This window comes from Mustela lutreola, chromosome 2, assembly GCF_030435805.1.
Source record: "Mustela lutreola isolate mMusLut2 chromosome 2, mMusLut2.pri, whole genome shotgun sequence".
In the NCBI taxonomy this organism is placed as follows: domain Eukaryota; kingdom Metazoa; phylum Chordata; class Mammalia; order Carnivora; family Mustelidae; genus Mustela; species Mustela lutreola.
The window spans coordinates 106,094,573-106,111,442 of NC_081291.1; the positions used below are offsets into that span (position 1 = coordinate 106,094,573).

The window sequence follows — 16,870 nt, forward strand, 5'->3', positions numbered from 1 at the left end:
TATCTTCTAATGTCATAGAGTCTTCCTACCTCTGTGACCATTCCTTCTTAGTTTCTTTCTCTGGAATCTCTTCTTCTTGGATTCTAGCTTTTAATGGGATTCTGTCCTACATCCTTATCTTGTCTTACTTTGTACATTTTCCGGAAACAGCCTCATCCACTTGCATTGTTTTAACTATCACCTGTGCACTAAATACCCCCAGCTCAGACACCTCTGCTGAACTCCAGATCCATAAGACTAGCTGTCTGCTATACGTTATCATCTAGCAGTCTGTTGTACAGGCCAAGCAGAACATGACCCAAAACAAACTTATTTTCCTCATTAGATTGCCCTTCCTCCTATTTTTAACACTGATTTGTGACCTTGCCAAGCCAGAACCTTGGGAATCATGCCACATGTTGTATAAAAACTCAATATAAGTTTCCCAGGCTGATGACCAAAATAACTACCAGATTAGTGTCGCTACCATTTAGTGGTTAAGCACTTGCATTTTGATAGCAAAAAGGTTCTTTTCTTGGCTCTGTTACTAATTTTACATCATCGTCTAGAGTAATCACTTCCCCATATTACAAGACAGTTTTCCCATCTGTGCCAGAAAGAGAAAATGTCATAATGAAATAGTAAAGTAATGGGATTCCAAATGAAGGATGCTTGGTAAATGCAAAACAATATTAGCGTATCTTGTTAGAATTATTAACGAATGATATCTGTGAAAGCATGTGGTTATCAGAATGAAAAATATTAAAGTATATGGTCATCTGCAGAAAAGCATTAGTGTTAATAAGTGAAAACAGAGTAAACCAGGCAAAGCTGTCTTGAACACACTTTTCAGCTGCAGACTGTAATGGAAAGAATCATGACCAGAAGATCCATACCAGTTTCACTGCTACCCTCTTCTGCCTTGTGAAGACCTAACAATTAATGGCTGTGTCAGGGACTTATTTCTCCCTCTCATTTCCTCCCCAAAGATTAATGCTTTCAAAGGCTTCTGGCTGCTGCGTCATCAGGAAGCTATTCTGGGTGTTGTGCCCTTGGAGAGGGGGAAGGGATACAGTGATTCATGCTGGTCATATCTATTTTGTGCTTTCATAAGGATGTGTTATGGAATGTGAACTTTATTTTTTAAATCACTCAGGGCCTTATGAAAGCTAGAACATCATGATCATATTTTTAGATTATTTTTCTTGACAGCCTGCATCTGGGCTACCTTTTAGTTTTCCCGTAAGGCAAGGCATATTTGATCTTTTCCTATCTACTGCTTAAAAATGTGGAGACATTCAGTCCCTAAGATTCCTCAGCTAAATACGAGAAATAAAAAGATCTCCCCTCTTTTCCACTGCCAAGAAGAAGCCTCTTCTTGGTGGTCTAATTTAAAAAATAACCATAACAACACAAAGATTTCTGTGTGTTTTTTTTCCTGAATATATTAGTTAAATATTTTTATTTGTTGAAAATTTGGAAAATAGCAAAAAAGAATTTGAAGAAAGTAAATATCACCTTCAAGTCAACACCAAGTATTATTGCTTCTTAACATTTTGATAGATCTTATTTTTTTTCTACACATTCATGTGCTTTTTAAAATATTAAGATTATATTATACATATCATTCTGTAACTTGCTTTAAAATATTTAATTTTTTAAATAAACAATACCTTTATATGGTTTTAAAAAAGCATATAACTATAGTCAGTGAAATATCTTATTTCCTTCCAGTCCTGCAGGTAACTACTATTTACCAGTTTCTTTCCAGAGAATTTTTATGTTTATAAAAGACTTTATGAATAATTTTCTTTGCTATATTTCCTGATTTTTTTCACACAAATAAAAGCATGCTGTAATTACTATTCTGCACCTTGGTTTTTTTCTCTTGATATATCTTGTAATTCATTCCAAATCATCATATAAAGCATTTTTTTTCTTTTTTACATGTATCATTTTATAATATTCCATTGTATGTGCCATAATTTATGTAGCCAGTTCCCTGGTAATGGACTTTTAGATTACTTCCAGTCATTTATAGTTAGTAACAGTGCTATAATGGATAAATCCTTTACAATAGGATATTCCTAGAAGTAGAATTTTTAGGCTAGAGGTTATGAGCATTTCAATTCTGATAGATACTGCTAAATTGCCCTTCAGGAAGTTATGCCTATTTACATCCTCACCAACAAGGTATAAGAGTATTTGCTTCGCCAGTATAGTGTGTTATTAAACTATAAACTATCCCCAATATGATAGATAAATGTTACATTTCTCTCATTATGAAAGATGTTTATGAGAGCCTTTTCTGTGAACTTTTTCCAATTTTCCCCCCTTTTCCTTAGATTGTTAGTCTTTTCCCAGGGATTTGTAAGAGTTCTTTATTAATGGTATTAATCCTTTGTCTGTAATGTGAATTGCAAATATTTTTTCCTGGTTTGTCTTTTGCCATTTCAAATGGTGGCTTTTATATGCAGAAATATCTGAGAGGGGTGGCAGAGGGAGAGGGAGAGAGAATCTTTTATTTATTTATTTATTTATTTATTTATTTATTTATTTTTAGAGAGCGCACACACACATATGCACTCGTGGTGGGGAGGTGCAGAGGGAGAGAGAGAATCTCAAGCCGACTCCCCACTCACTGATCATGGATACCCACACGGGGGATTGATCTCACAATCCTGAGATCATGACCTGAGCCATAATCAAGAATTGGACACTTAGGGACACCTGGGTGGCTCAGTCAGTTAAATGGCTGCCTTCAGCTCAGGCCATGATCCCAGAGTCCTGGGATTGAGTCCCACAGTGGGCTGCTTGCTATGTGTGTGGAGTCTGCTTCTTCCTCTGCCTGCAGCTCCCCCTGCTTGTGCTCTCTCTCTCTCTCTCTGTTTCTCTCTCTCTGACAAGCAAATAAATAAAATCTTTAAAAAAAAAAAAAAAAAAAGAGTTGGACGCTTAACTGATCCACCCAGGCACCTCTCTGATTTTTAGTAAGTCAAATTGATCATTTCTCTCAGGGCTTCTGGGCTCTGTATGATGCTTTGAAAGGGCTTCCCCACTGTACGATTATTAAAAACATTTCTCCATGGTTTCTTCTATTAATGACCCAATTTTTTACATTTAAACTGTTTCATCTGTAATTTATTTTGAATATACTTAATTCTCTTGACACACAGATCTATTTCTGGTTTTTTATTATGGTCTCTTGTTCTCTATTTTGTGTCATCACCACTCAGTTTTAATTATTGTAGCTTTTCATTATGGTAGGAATAGCCCCTCACTTGTACAAAGACATATGTTGATTTTTTCCCCCGACATTCAAATATTTGTCATTCTATTTACCCCTTAACTGCTTCATCATTTTTGGATAAGGACAGGAAAATCTTATACAATGTAATCTGAATCATTTTCTGATTAGTGAGGGCAGTTAAGGAGTCATTCACACATTTTATTTTATTTTATTTTAAAACATCTAAAATTACATTTGTTCAACAGTCTTTAGATAATAGAGCCAAAACCTTTTCTGGGAGTGTGGAGCCACTGATGAAGTTTCGTATCATCTTTCTCGAATACCTTGTACTCATAATATGTGATACAGGACTTATGATTTTAATTTCTTTATTCTGGACTGGCAATTTAAAGATCCTATAATGTGAGTATAAAACCAACATTTTTGGTTTTTTTTCCTTCTGACTTTGAAAGTCATTTTGCGTCTACATAATTTGACATCAAGTTTTTATAGAAGTTTTTTTGTGGGCATAAATTTTCAGCTCCTTTGGGTAAATACCAAGGAATGTAATTGCTGGATCCTATGGTAGGAGTTTAATTTAGTTTTGTTTTTTTTTTTTTTCAAAGTTGGTAAGTATAGTTATTTTTTTCCTTTTTTAATTAATATATAATGTATTATTTGTTTCGTGGGTACATGTCTGTGATTCATTAGTCTTACACAATTAATAGTACTTACTATAGCAAGAGTATGTTTAGTGTTGGAAGAAACTGCTAAACTGTCTTCCCAAGTAGCTGAACTGGGCTGCCCGGGTGGCTCAGTGGATTAAGCCTCTGCCTTCAACCCAGGTCATGATCTCAGAGTCCTGAGATAGAGCCCCGCATCGGACTCTCTGCTCGGCGGGGAGCCTGCTTCCCCCCCATCTCTCTGCCTGCTCTTCTGCCTACTTGTGCTCTCTCTCCCTCTGTCAAATAAAAAAATTAATGAAAAAAAATTAAAAGTCCAAAGTAGCTGTACCATTTTGTACTGTCGCCAGCAATGAATAAGAGTTCCTTTGCTCCACATCCTCACCAGCAATTAGTGTTGGCATTGTTTTGGTTTTGGGCCATTCTAATATAAGTATATAGTGGTAGTGTGTTGTTTTAATTTACATCTCCCTGATGATATATGATGTGGCATGTCTTTTCATGTGCTTATTTATATATCTGTATATCTTTGGCAAGGTGTCTGTTAAAGTCTTTCGCCCATTTTTTAAGTCATATTGTTTGTTTTCTTATTGTTGTGTTTTTAAGAGTTCCTCTTATGTTTTGGATAACATCCCTTTATCACATGCGGCTTTGCAAAAATTTTCTCCCAGTTTGTGGTTTGTCTTTTCCTTCTCTTGGCATGTTGGTCACAGAGCAAAAGTGTTTAATTTTAGGGAAGTCTGCCTTATCAGTTCTTTGTTTCATGGGTCATCCTTTTGGTCTTGTATCAAAAAAGTCATTACCATACCCAAGGTCATCTAGATTTCTAGCTGTATTATCTTCTAGGAGATTTATAGTTTTGCATTTTACATTTAGGTCTATGACTCCTTTTGACTTAATTTTTGTGACAGGTGTAAGATCTGTGTCTAGATTCATTTTTTTGCATGTGGATATCCAATGTTTTAGCACCATGTTGAAAATACTATCATTGATCCATTGTATTGCCTTTGCTCTCTTGTCAAAGATTAGTTGATTTTATTGATGTGTCTGTTTCTGAGCTCTCTATTCTGTTTCATGGTCTGTTTTTCTGTTTTTTTCCCAATAATACATTGCCTTGATTACTGTGCCTTTATATAAGTCTTCAAGTCAGATAGTGTCAGTCCTTTTTGAAGAAAAACTTTGCTCTTGTCTTTCAATATTGTTTTAGCTATTCTGAGTCTTTTGCTTTTCCATATAAACTTTACAATGAGTTGGTTGATATCCAAAAAATAACTTGCTAGGATTTTGATTGGATTGTATTGAATCTATAGATCAAATTGGGAAGAACTGACATTTGACAATATTGAGTCTTCCTATCCATGAACATGGATTATCTCTGTATTTATTTAGTTCTTTGCTATCTTTTATTAGTGTTTTATAGTTTTCCTCATACAGATCTTATACATATTTTGTTAGATTTCTATCTAAGTATCTCATTTTTGGGAGTGGTAGAGTAAATGGTAATGTGTTCTTATTTCAAATTCCACTTGCTCATTCCTTATATATAGAAACGTCGTTGGTTTTCATATTAACCTTGCATCCTATGATCTGGCTATAATTACTTACTAGTTCCAGGAACTTTGGGGTTGATTATTTAGAATTTTCTACTTAGATAATCATGTCATCAATGAAAAAAAGCAGTTTTATTTCTGCCTTCCCAATCTGTTTGTCTTTTATGTCCTTTTTTCCCCCCTTAATGCATTAGTTAGGACTTCCATTAAGATGTTAAAAAGTAGTGGAGGGGCGCCTGGGTGGCTCAGTGGGTTAAAGCCTCTGCCTTCAGCTTAGGTCATGATCCCCAGGTTCTGGGATTGAGCCCCGCATTGGGCTCCCTGCTCAACGGGGAGCCTGCTTCCCTCTCTCTCTGCCTGCCTCTCTGCTTACTTGTGATCTCTGTCTGTCAAATAAATAAATAAAATCTTTTAAAAAAAGAAAGATGTTAAAAAGTAGTGGAAAGAGAAGACACCTTTGCTTTTTTCCTGATCTTAGTGGAAAAGCTTTGAGCTTCTCACCATTAAGTATAATGATAGCTGTAGGTTTTTGTAGGCTCTTTATCAATTTGAAAAAGTTCCCCTCTATTTCTAGTTTACTGAGGATTTTTATTATAAGTGGGTGTTGGGTTTTGTCACATGCTTTTTCTGCATCTACTGATATGATCATGTGTATTTTTTTTTCTTATTTAGCTGTTGATGTAATGAATACCATCACATTCCATTGATGTGATTTGATGTGTTGGTTTTGGAATGTTGAACCAGCCTTGCATACTTCTTGTAAATCCTGGTTGGTCATGGTGTATAATTCTTTCTATACAATTTTGGATTTGATTTGCTAATTTTTTTTTTTGAGAATTTTGCATCTATGTTCATGAGAGATACTGATCCATAATTTTCTTGTGTTTTTTTCCCTGGTCTTGGTGTTAAGATAATCCTGGCCTCATAGAATGATTTGGAAAAATATTTTCCTCTGCTTGTATTTTCTTCAAGGGACTATAGGGAATTGGCATGATTAAATGTTTCACCAGTGAACCTATCTAGTCCTGGTGCTTTTGGTTTTAGGAAGTTATTAATTGTTTATTGCATTTTAGGAGATATAGGCCTACTTAGGTTATCTATTTCTTCCTGGTAAGATTTGGCAGATTGTATCTTTTGAGGAATTGATCTGTTTTACCTAGGTTGTCACACTAGTGACCGTAGAGTTGTTGATAGTATTCCTCTGTAACGTCCATAATATCTATAGTGATATCCCCAGTTTTATTTCTGAGTTAGCCTAGAATTTTATCTAAAGAAAAGAAACCAAGTTTAGATCCTATTCACATAGATGTAACTAACCAGAGGACATGCTGGAGTGGATATTCCACTGCTGCCCATCCCTGGCCACTCAGTGTTCACTAAGCCACAGAACAGAGATCAGAACACTGCCACACTGCTGCCAAGATCTTAAAGGTCTCCATGACTCTAGTTGGCAAAAGAGCCTGTACATTGACACCTCTTATTATCACTTCTGCCTTACCAGTCTAGGTGAGAACCCACCCATTTGAGATGACATTTCAGTTGCTTTTTGGGTCATATATTAAGTTCCAATTTAAGGACTCTTTCTAGGCTGTTTGTTTTGTAATGTTGGTTAGTCTGTCTCTTAATGCTTGTGCTAGGTTTGTACTTCTCAATTATTTAGATTTGTTTTAATCTGTGCCCAGTAATCTTAGAAAGGATTCTCAAAAAATAAGAAGTAGATTTTCCTACTATAAACATTTGCCTTCTCCAGTTCAGGCCTTCTCCAGTATGAGACTATTTTATCTAGCATTGATCATTTCTTTGACTCTAAATACAGCCCTTTCCTGACCTGGATAGCATGGGAAAAGCAGGTCTTTCCTTACTTGGTTTTGCAGTAATAACTGAAGACATACATCTCTGATTTTTAACAAATAACTTAAACTCTTCACTAGTTTTAAGACTTGCCTTCTAGGGCTGAATGGTGGAGAGATAAGGGAGAAATCAGGTTATTTTCATTGTGTGACCTTCTATGTTATATGCATGCATTAGCTGATCAAAAGAACAATTAAAATGATTTTGGGGGTGCCTGGGTGGCTCAGTCTTTAAGCATCTGCTTTCGGCTCATGTCATGATCCCAGAGTCCTGGGATCGAGCCCCGCACTGGGCTCCCTGTTCCATGGGAAGCCTGTTTCTCCCTCTCCTACTTCCCTTGTTTGTGTTCCCTCTATCACTGTGTCTCTGTCAAATAAATAAATAAAATCTTTTTTAAAATGGTTTTAACATTATCCTTAAAAAGGGTGAACAGAGGAAGACAAACCATAAGTGACTCTTAATCTCACAAAACAAACTGAGGATTGCTGGGGGGAGGGGGGTTGGGAGAAGGGGGTGGGATTATGGACATTGGGGAGGGTATGTGCTTTGGTGAGTGCTGTGAAGTGTGTAAACCTGGTGATTCACAGACCTGTACCCCTGGGGATAAAAATATATGTTTATAAAAAATAAAAAATTAAAAAAAAAAAGAAAAAAGGGTGAACAGGTGTTTTTCTCCTGATTGCTGCTGAGAACCTTTGTTGAGGCAGGGAAGGTTAGGCTTTTTTTCCCTTCTGTCTTTGAATGTCAACACCAGAACTAGATTTGGTCTAAAGTGGTAATGATTTCTTCACCTTGTATGGTCCCACAGCAGGTTTGTTGCCGCCAGACTGATTACTGGCAGTTTGTGAAGGACATCCGCTGGCTCAGTCCCCACTCAGCCCTTCATGTGGAAAAGGTAAGAAAGGAAAAGTAACCACAAGGCTTTGTTGTTTAATGATCTGTCTGAAGAGTCTGCTAGGCTAGAAAGATGTTATGTGTCAAGGTTCCTATTAACTGAGGAAGTTATTCCTGTAGGACTAATTTGGAAGGGAGGATTATTTGCCCTAAAAAACAAACCCCATTAGACCCGTTGCCCCAGACCTACTTTCTCTCCTCTGGGGAAGGGGTGAAAAAGCTTTGTTATTTTTAAAAGATCTGCATATTAGGATCAGAAAGAAGCTGTTCAAAAGCCTAGGAAAGTGTCAAGAGGTTCCCTGAAAATGGTTGGGGAAGTGAGACTGAGGTTTCCGATCAGGGTAATAGCTCGTGGAGGTTAGTGACTTGGCCAGCTAGTTCCAGAGCAATCACTGCCTAATGTATGTATTTATTTACTTAACTTTTCATGATGGAAGATTTTAAATATATGCAAATTAAGAGAGCCCTGAAATATCTATCTGTTATACTTATCATATCTAGCCAGTTTTGTTTCATGTATATCCCACCCACTGCCAGGTTCATTACTGAGATGATGTCAGGAAGAGTAATTTGTTTTTAAAACGTTGGGGAACCAAATCACAAGGTGTCAGACTGGCCTTTTTTTGTGAGAAAAATCCAGAACCCAGTGTTTTCTTATGTAGACTCTCTTTGTCCTTCACATAATTTTTCTTACCACCCCTCCCCTTCACCTCCAGCTAACTTCCTTTTCTAAAATATATTGCTATGGTTGTTACTTCTTAGAAGCTGCCTGTGAGACCTTACTTTTAGAAACAGCCAAGTAGAAGGAGCTTCCAAATAGAGAATGCTATGACTAGAGCCAAACAAGGTGCTCAGATGGCTTCTCTTTGGTGGCAGATCTTAGGTGACATCTTCCCAGATCCTTTCCCCCCAGGTTTTTGTTGCATTATTTTCCATAGACCACCTGAAATGGACGACTCTGTGAGAGCGGCCAAGAGGTCAAGTTTATCCTTCCTCTGAGTACTGCAGGCTAGATGTCTCTTCAGATCTAGAGCATAAAGAGACATATGTAGCAGCTTTGTCCTCTCCTGGAGCTGCATATCAGGTCACAACTGCTTCAGTCTTCTCCAGTGGTCTAGTCCAGCAATGGGGCCGCTAATCCCTTCCTCCCCTGTCCTCCCTCTGTAACTTTTAGATGCTCCCTGGAGGCAGAGTCCCTCTGATCGTTGCCTCTTCCCTGTCTCCATTTAGTTCTTGGGTCCTTAGGCCTCAGTCTTGCCATCTTTACCAGGATGCATGTTTTGACTCATGCCTCCTTGCCTCCCAGTTCATCAGCCTGCACGAGAACGGCGAGAGCGGTGCGGATGGTGAGAGCGGGGACAGTGACAGCAGGCGCGCTGTGGCCGAGCTGTGGCTGCAGCACAGTTTGCAGCGGCACTGTCTCTCTGCCCAGCTCCGACCTCTGCTGGGGGACAGGCAGTACATCAGAAAATTCTACACTGGTACGTGGAGTCCCCTCACCCAGGATCCTCACACACTCTTCTCCATCTCTTCCACTTTACTCTTCCTAGAGAGGCTGACTCTCCCCCCAGGGCCCGATACTTTCACTTGGTGGAACAGAGATTCTAATCAGAAGGATGCATCTGGTCTTCTCCTTCTTGTGCAGAACACAGTCCAGCTGGATGCCAAGGTCTTCCCTGACTCCCACAGGTGCAAATCAATAAGAACCACCACCATTTACTGCGAGTTTCCTAGGTGCCAGTCACTGTAATGTTCTGTTTATACATGCACCCCTCCCAACAGCCCTGAGAACTGGGTATTAGTACCCCTGTTTTCCGATCAGGGAAGCAGAGCCTGGGGAGGCCAAGTCACCTACAGCCAGCATTCAAATCTGGGACTTTGTGACTTTGAAGCCTCTGGGCATGGCCTCTCCTATATTGCGTGTGTATCACTTAGCCTCTCTTGTACTTATGTATCCCTGATTCCTCTTTTCCCTGCAGTGGCGTGATTCTCCTTAATTCATTTTCACCTGTTGTGTCTTTCATTCCCTGAGCCTCTCCCAGGCTGTACAGGGAAGCTAAAGATCTCCCTGTTGGGCTCCATTGCAACAGTAGCATTTCTCTCCCCAGATACTGCTTTCCTGCTAAGCAATGCCCACGTCACGGCCATGCTACAATGCCTGGAAGCCGTGGAACAGAACAACCCCCGCCTCCTGGCTCAGCTTGATGCATCTATGGTAAGGGGGCAAGGAGTGATCTCTATGCTGGGTCCCTGGGCCTCCCCATGATAGAACCTTCTGTAGCAAACTCTTTCTTTGCTTAGGCAGTTATGAGCTAAAAGGCTTTTGTTTAAAAAAAAAAAAAATACTTGGAGAAGAAGGGGAGGTACCATTAAGTATCTACTGAAGTAAAAAGTCTAAGCATAAAGTCTGTTTAAGGAGGGAGGTGTATATTTTTTTTAAATCCTTTTTTAAAATCTGTAGCCTGAGTAAGCACTTCCGTAAGGGCAGGTTTGACAAGCCAGAGGAAGAGGATGATTTTGAATGAGGGGTAGGATCGAATCCAGAGTAGGATTGTAGAGTGTCCTACCTGGTAGGACCTAGTGTGACACGGGAATGGTCCTGTGTCCATTTTCATCCTTGAAGTATAAAGAAAATTTTGTTGCTTGATATTGCTTATTGTTAACCGTCCAGTTCACTCACCCCATCACTAATATCAGTGCCTCAGCTAGAATAGAATCACAATCCCAACTCCTTTTTAGGAGGGAGGCCCTCTCTTTCGTGGTTTTAAAATTTTGATTCTTAGTTACCACCTATTAAATGCTTTCTGTGTGCCTGGAACACATGTGTCATCCATTGAATTCTCACAACTCTATAAGGGAGACATTAATCTTTATTTTATAAAGGAAGCCAGCTGAGGGACAGAGCAGGTAAGTCACTTGCTCCAAGTTGGTAAGCAGTAGGGTCTGGACATGAACACTGATCTGATTTCTGACTCTATGTGCATAGTCTGAAGAATTTTGTTGTATTGCTTCCATGATAAAGCACTCCCAGTGTCCCACCTGGGGTTCCAGTTTCAGAAGCTGTGCTGTATCACAGGACTTCAAGGTTTCAAAGTTGTGTCCTCGAATAGAGCAGAAGGGCTGTATGTCCAACCTGCGGGCTCTGGCTGTAGTTCCAAGCCTGCTGCCAAAGGTCAGCTTCTACCAGCATTTCTGTGGGGCCGAATGTTCTTCCTCACAGGGCCTCTGTCCTCAGCTCAGACACGTTTGTTTTGTAGTTTGCCCGGAAGCATGAGAGCCCGCTGCTGGTAACCAAGAGCCAGAGCCTGACAGCTCTGCCTGGATCCACATGCACGACTTCAACCAGCTACGCTCAACATCCCTACTTTGGGTCCTTCTCTAGCCTCCACCAGTCTGCACCCAACCACAGCTCAGGTATGGGGGCAGGAAGGGGTAGTCAGTACATGCATGCCCAGCCCCGGAAAGGAGGAAACTTTGTGGGTGCACAAAGGTCTAGATAGAGCTGTGGGTTGGTGCAGTTTGGTCACATTCTGTGTCTTGATAGTGGATATCTTAAGAAGTTGTATAGTAACTAGCCTAAAGTAATTTAGCAGAATCATGAAAGTAGTAGAGGAAAGAGAGATGTTTTTAGATTCTCCTGGATTTCTAATCCCCATTGACAAGAAGGTATTCCAGTAATAATAGCTAACACTTACTGAGGGCTTGCCCCATGCCAGGCTCTGTTATAATCAGTTTATATGTATTACTTCATCTGATCCTCAGAACAATCCTGTGCCATGGATGTTGTTGTCATTGCTCATTTTATAGGTGAGAAATGTACACTAAGAAGCACCGAAGCCACTGTGTCAAGAGCCCACGCTCTTACCCAGCTTACCTGCTTCTAAGCAATTTCTGCTTATTTCGCATGGTGCACCTTTTCTAAGATGATACTAATGTCCCGGGCACCCAGTCACGATAGGGAGTTTGGCCCTTAGTTGTCGAGAAGTCCTTCCTATGTACCAAAGCTTTCCAGCTCACCTTTTTCTCCCCTTTTTATATCCTAGAAAGAAGAACCACTTCCTTTTCACTCTCTGGCCCTCCCCGGAAACCTCAAGAAAGCAAAGAGCATGTCTCACCAGCGCGGGATCAGACCTTCCAAGCCCCCCTGCTTGCAGTCTCCTCATTAGCTGGGGATCCCCCCTCAACCCCAAATGAGATGAGCTCTAGCACTCTGACCAGCCCCCTAGAAGCATCCCAGGTCAGCAACCAGAATGAATCTCCAGGCGATGCCAGCGAGGGGCCGGAGTACTTGGCCATTGGCAACCTGGATCCCCGAGGCCGGACTGCCAGCTGTCAGAGTCACAGCAGCAATGCTGAGAGCAGCAGCTCCAACTTGTTCTCCTCCAGCAGCTCGCAGAAGCCCGACTCTGCTGCCTCTTCCCTAGGCGAGCAGGAGGGAGGTGGGCAGAGCCAGCTGTCCAGCATCCTTCGCAGGTCCAGCTTCTCAGAGGGGCAGACACTCACTGCCACCAGCGGAACAAAGAAGAGCCACACTCGCTCCCATTCGGACACCAACATTGCCTCCAGAGGAGCCCCAGACTGTCACCAGCCTCTTCTTAGTAAGTTAGGTTTCTGATGACACGGTGGGCTGTCCTGCTTATAAAGAAAGAGGAAAGTTGGTAGTGTGATATGAATACCCAGGAGATCTCTCTGAGAATATTGATGTTTGTTCCTTTATACATTGCCAAATAGTAAACATTTCCCTGGTTTCTTGCGGCAGTTCCTTAGCATCAGAGGATAGTGCGACTTGTCACAGTTTGAGTTTTTAATGTTTCTCTCAGACAGAGGGGAAATTCTTAGGAGCTTTGAAAATAATCCCATTAAATTCCTCCCCTTTCTGTGATTCCTGAGAAATGCGGTCAGGTGTAATATGAGAGAAGCAAAATGATCTTGGGGTTTCCTCATTAAAACTAGGATATATGAGTGTGGGATGATGGGACTGAGGAAACCAGTTAAGGGGGCTGACTGTTGCATCACTAATCCAGGTTGGAAGGCAGCCTGGTAAGGAGGCCCTGGCCACTGAGCCCATCCTCACGCAAACACCAGCTGCTAGCAGAGGGCACCCTCAGCATGGGAGACACGGGGCTCGTTGCTTTTGCCATCTCCCTGCCATCTTCTGTCATGGGTTGTTAGTGTCTGGCAGGCTTTGGTTGGGTTTCATTTATAGGAAAACTTCCATAACAGCAAGTGTAACATGGATCTCTGTGCTCAAAGCCAGTTCTGGGTAGGAAAGCTCCGGAAATAAAATACAAAAAAATTTTAAAAAGAGGAAGATTTCCTGTAGCAATTGGAGCTGCCATTGATTTCTCATTATAATTTCTAGAAAGGTGAGATCTGAGGCCCTCATCTGAAACTTGTGAGTGACAAACTTTTTTCTGTTTTCCACTCAAGATGCAGTTTGCCTTATTGGAACTCTCTAGGAAAAAAAAAATCTTCATATCAAAGCCTGTCTTCCCATGAACTTTCTTAGATGTGAAGAGTACTTGGGTTAGCTCCTCACTTCACATCTCCTGCTGCAGGCCTGCTGTCTGTGTAGTCCAGGCCGCTGGTCTTTGAGCATGGAAAACTTCCCTGCCCCCGTTCTTGAATCCACATGGATTCCAGAAACCACGGTAACCTGCATTGGAAAGGGGAGCCAGAGAAAACCTAAGCAAAAGGGTCTGAGGAAGAGAGGGTCATGTGTAGCTTCTTGTGAGTCAGCTGCCTCAATTCAGTAGCTGAGGATTTCAGCACTACGGTCCCCTCCTGGGGGTTAAGTCCCCACCTCTGCTAGATAAAAGGACGCTCTTTTCCTTACTCTATTCTCATTTCCTCTGTTTGGACTCTTCTCTGCACCTGTCTGTCTACGAACAGGAGGCCCCAGGAACATCACCATTATAGTTGAAGATCCCATTGCAGGTTTGGGAGCCAGTCCTTTCTGTCTGCCACCTCCTCCTCCTCTGTGCCCATCTTGCTTAGTTCAGAGCCTCCTTTTCCGTTCTGGTGTCAAATCAAGTCTGGCAAGGCTGGGTAATCCTGCTGTGGTTCTTGGACCTGTCTCTGAGATGCCCCCGATATTTTGCATCTTACGTTTTCTGCCCATGACTTCCAGATGCCTCAGTCAGTCTCCCAACAGCTTCTGGGAGGCAGAGTCAAGATTTATCAATCCTGATTTGCCCAAAGGTGAAACCGAAGCCTGCTATTTGTCTAAGGCATCATGATGAATTGGTGGGAGAATTTTTTTTTTTTTAATAACTGAGTACTTACTATGTATTACTTTATTTTCCTTGAATTAACACCAGAATGTGTTTTTCCCCCTTTCTGTGGTCTTGGATGTGGATGCATGTTTTCTGCCTCTCCCAGAGTCCCATTTCCTTTTTCTTTCACCTATTTTCCTTCCTCCGTAAGTCCCATCCCACCCCCATTCCCGTTATTGCACAGGTGTTTTCTAGTGACTTAAGTCTGTTTCTTTGGTTTTCCCGGTGGTGTTCAAATTAAATATTGTGTTCAGTTCCGGGTTCATGGAGATAGTAGTAGTAGTAGAATATGTCTGCACGACAGAATAGGGAGGGAGGGCTGAGAGCTGTGGCCTCCTGGGGAAGCCACAGAGTAGATTAGCTTGGAAAGGGGAAAGTTAAAGAGGAGGAAGTTGATAGGACCACTGTTTGGAAGATCATTGTTGTGCTTAAGGAGCTGAGAAATTGTAAGAAGTCTCAAGTGAGGGTGAGGACTAAGAATCAGAGCTGCACACTTGAAGGAGCAATATCAGGAGGTAGTAAGCTCAGGAAACAAAGGCTGGATGGCCTTTACATGTTGTAAAGAATAGGGTGCTGGTGTTGGAGTTTGTGTTGGGCACTAAATTTTATTGGGCACCTCAAAGATCCCCTCCAAGTCATAGTTTCTTACCAAGGCATCCTGGTGACTGCTGGTCTGTCTTCAGTAGTGAGGAGGAGAGCCTACTGCCAGGACCAGCAGAAATCTTGGAGACCCAAGGAAAACACAGAGTTACCTCTTATCACGTAGTAGCATTTTTTTTTTTTTTTAATTAAGAGGAGCAGCTGACAAGCTGGCACCATCTGTGGGGGATGTGGGTTGGATGCAGCTCAGTCATTCTCTCTCCAGAGCATCCTGCTCATTTCCCAGGCACCCACCTGCTTTTCTGCCTGCTCTTCCTTAGGTAGCGCTGGGAATTTTGTGTTTTCCTTTGGAGAGTATCATTTTCTCATTTCCTGCGAGCCCTGCCTGCTGCTCTTTCTCTACTCCAACCTCTCATTGTTCCTTAAAAACTTCTACCCCGCCACTTCCTACTTTGCCAGGCTTCTCTTGAAACCTCTCCCTTCCTTCTCCAGGAAGGCTGGGTGTGCAGCCCTGTGGCCGAGCCGTTTGGATATAGGGCCATTGTCCTTGGCTTCTCGAGCGTTTTCTTGATGTTTCTTTTAAGGAAATTGCTGGATTTTATTTTGTTTTTCTAATTCAGAAGCGGGTTAAATACATGGGTATGACAAATTTCAGGTTCATTTCCGGTTCAAGAGAGGCTGTGTCCTAGTCTTCCTAGTGTAACCTTTCTGAGATTGTTTAAAATCCCAGTGTCAAGGTATTAGAAAAGTTTCAGTGTACCTACCTTTGTTTTACCATATGAGGACTGTTTTCTACATTGGTTCTTGTCAAAGGGATGGAAATTGGCCAATATTCCTAGAACATTTGGTAAGAAGGTGGAAGGAAAAAGAACTAAATTCATGAGTCCATTTTGATTTGATTGTTTTTCACCTTTGTGTTGCTGCATTCTGGGTCATGTTTTCTCTTCTACTCTTGGAATATACCGAGTCCCCATCTCCTTTCCTCCATGTGTTCCTGCATTCTTGGACTGTTCCCCATTGGTGTGCCACCTCTCTCCTGCGTGGGAGGGCATTGGGAATGGGAGCAGTTAAATGTGGAAACTCCTAAGTTGGGAATGTATGTGTTGCTCACCTCGTATGTGTGTTTTTACTCCCTGGTGGTCACTGACACTAGAATCCTGCAATGATAAATCGAAGTTGAGAGGCCCCTTGCCTTACTCTGGCCCAAGCAGTGAAGTCAGCACACCCAGCTCTCTGTACATGGAGTATGGTGAGTACTAGGAAGGCCAGGGCTGCAGCTGTGTCTTTCCTCGGCTCTCCCCTCGTGCCTGCTAAGCTCTGAGCTGTCTGGCTCACGTCGGCTCCGTGGAGGGTACGCACCGTACAGTCTCACCCTTCCTTTCATCATTTATAGCCCCCGTGCCAGAAATCACACAGCCCTGTCATTTCTCTTGCTCCTTTCTGACATAAGGGGTACCACCCTCTCTTAGGCTGTGGGTGTTATCACTATGAATGTCTGTCGCTCCAGATGGAATGGCTCTCTGAGTGGGTGAGAGGGACCTTGAAAAGAAGCTTTGAGTGTTGAGGCTGAGTTACCAGAAGATAAGCTCCACATGGAAATCATCCACAGGAGGAAGCTATTTGTTCCCTTGTCTGATTCTCAGCACAGGTTTTTTTATTTCCTTTTTTGTAGGGTAAGAGGCCAAGTGTGTCGTCTTTACATTTTGATGGCAAAAGGATTGTCTCTGGGCTCTCTTCATTTATTCTATTCTTTAACCAAGAGGCTTAGTGCTTGGGGATTTTGAGATTCAGAGAAATTCCTTTAGAAGG

At 41.6% G+C, this 16,870-nt stretch overlaps 1 protein-coding gene across 9 annotated transcripts in view; it reads left to right on the plus strand.

Annotated features, from left to right (window-relative positions):
- Positions 1–16,870, plus strand: part of RUBCN (rubicon autophagy regulator) — a 72,412-nt gene that overhangs the window by 31,097 nt on the left and 24,445 nt on the right. For 5 of the 9 annotated variants that reach the window (XM_059162958.1, XM_059162951.1, XM_059162956.1 and 2 more), the window contains exons 3-9: positions 8,101–8,187; positions 9,493–9,667; positions 10,295–10,401; positions 11,444–11,600; positions 12,230–12,766; positions 14,082–14,123; positions 16,215–16,310. In XM_059162958.1, coding sequence (XP_059018941.1) covers positions 8,101–8,187; positions 9,493–9,667; positions 10,295–10,401; positions 11,444–11,600; positions 12,230–12,766; positions 14,082–14,123; positions 16,215–16,310 — 1,201 coding nt within the window. Of the gene's footprint in view, positions 1–8,100; positions 8,188–9,492; positions 9,668–10,294; positions 10,402–11,443; positions 11,601–12,229; positions 12,767–14,081; positions 14,124–16,212; positions 16,311–16,870 lie in introns of all 9 variants that reach the window. The other 4 variants (XM_059162953.1, XM_059162954.1, XM_059162959.1 and 1 more) reach the window with 2 other exon arrangements.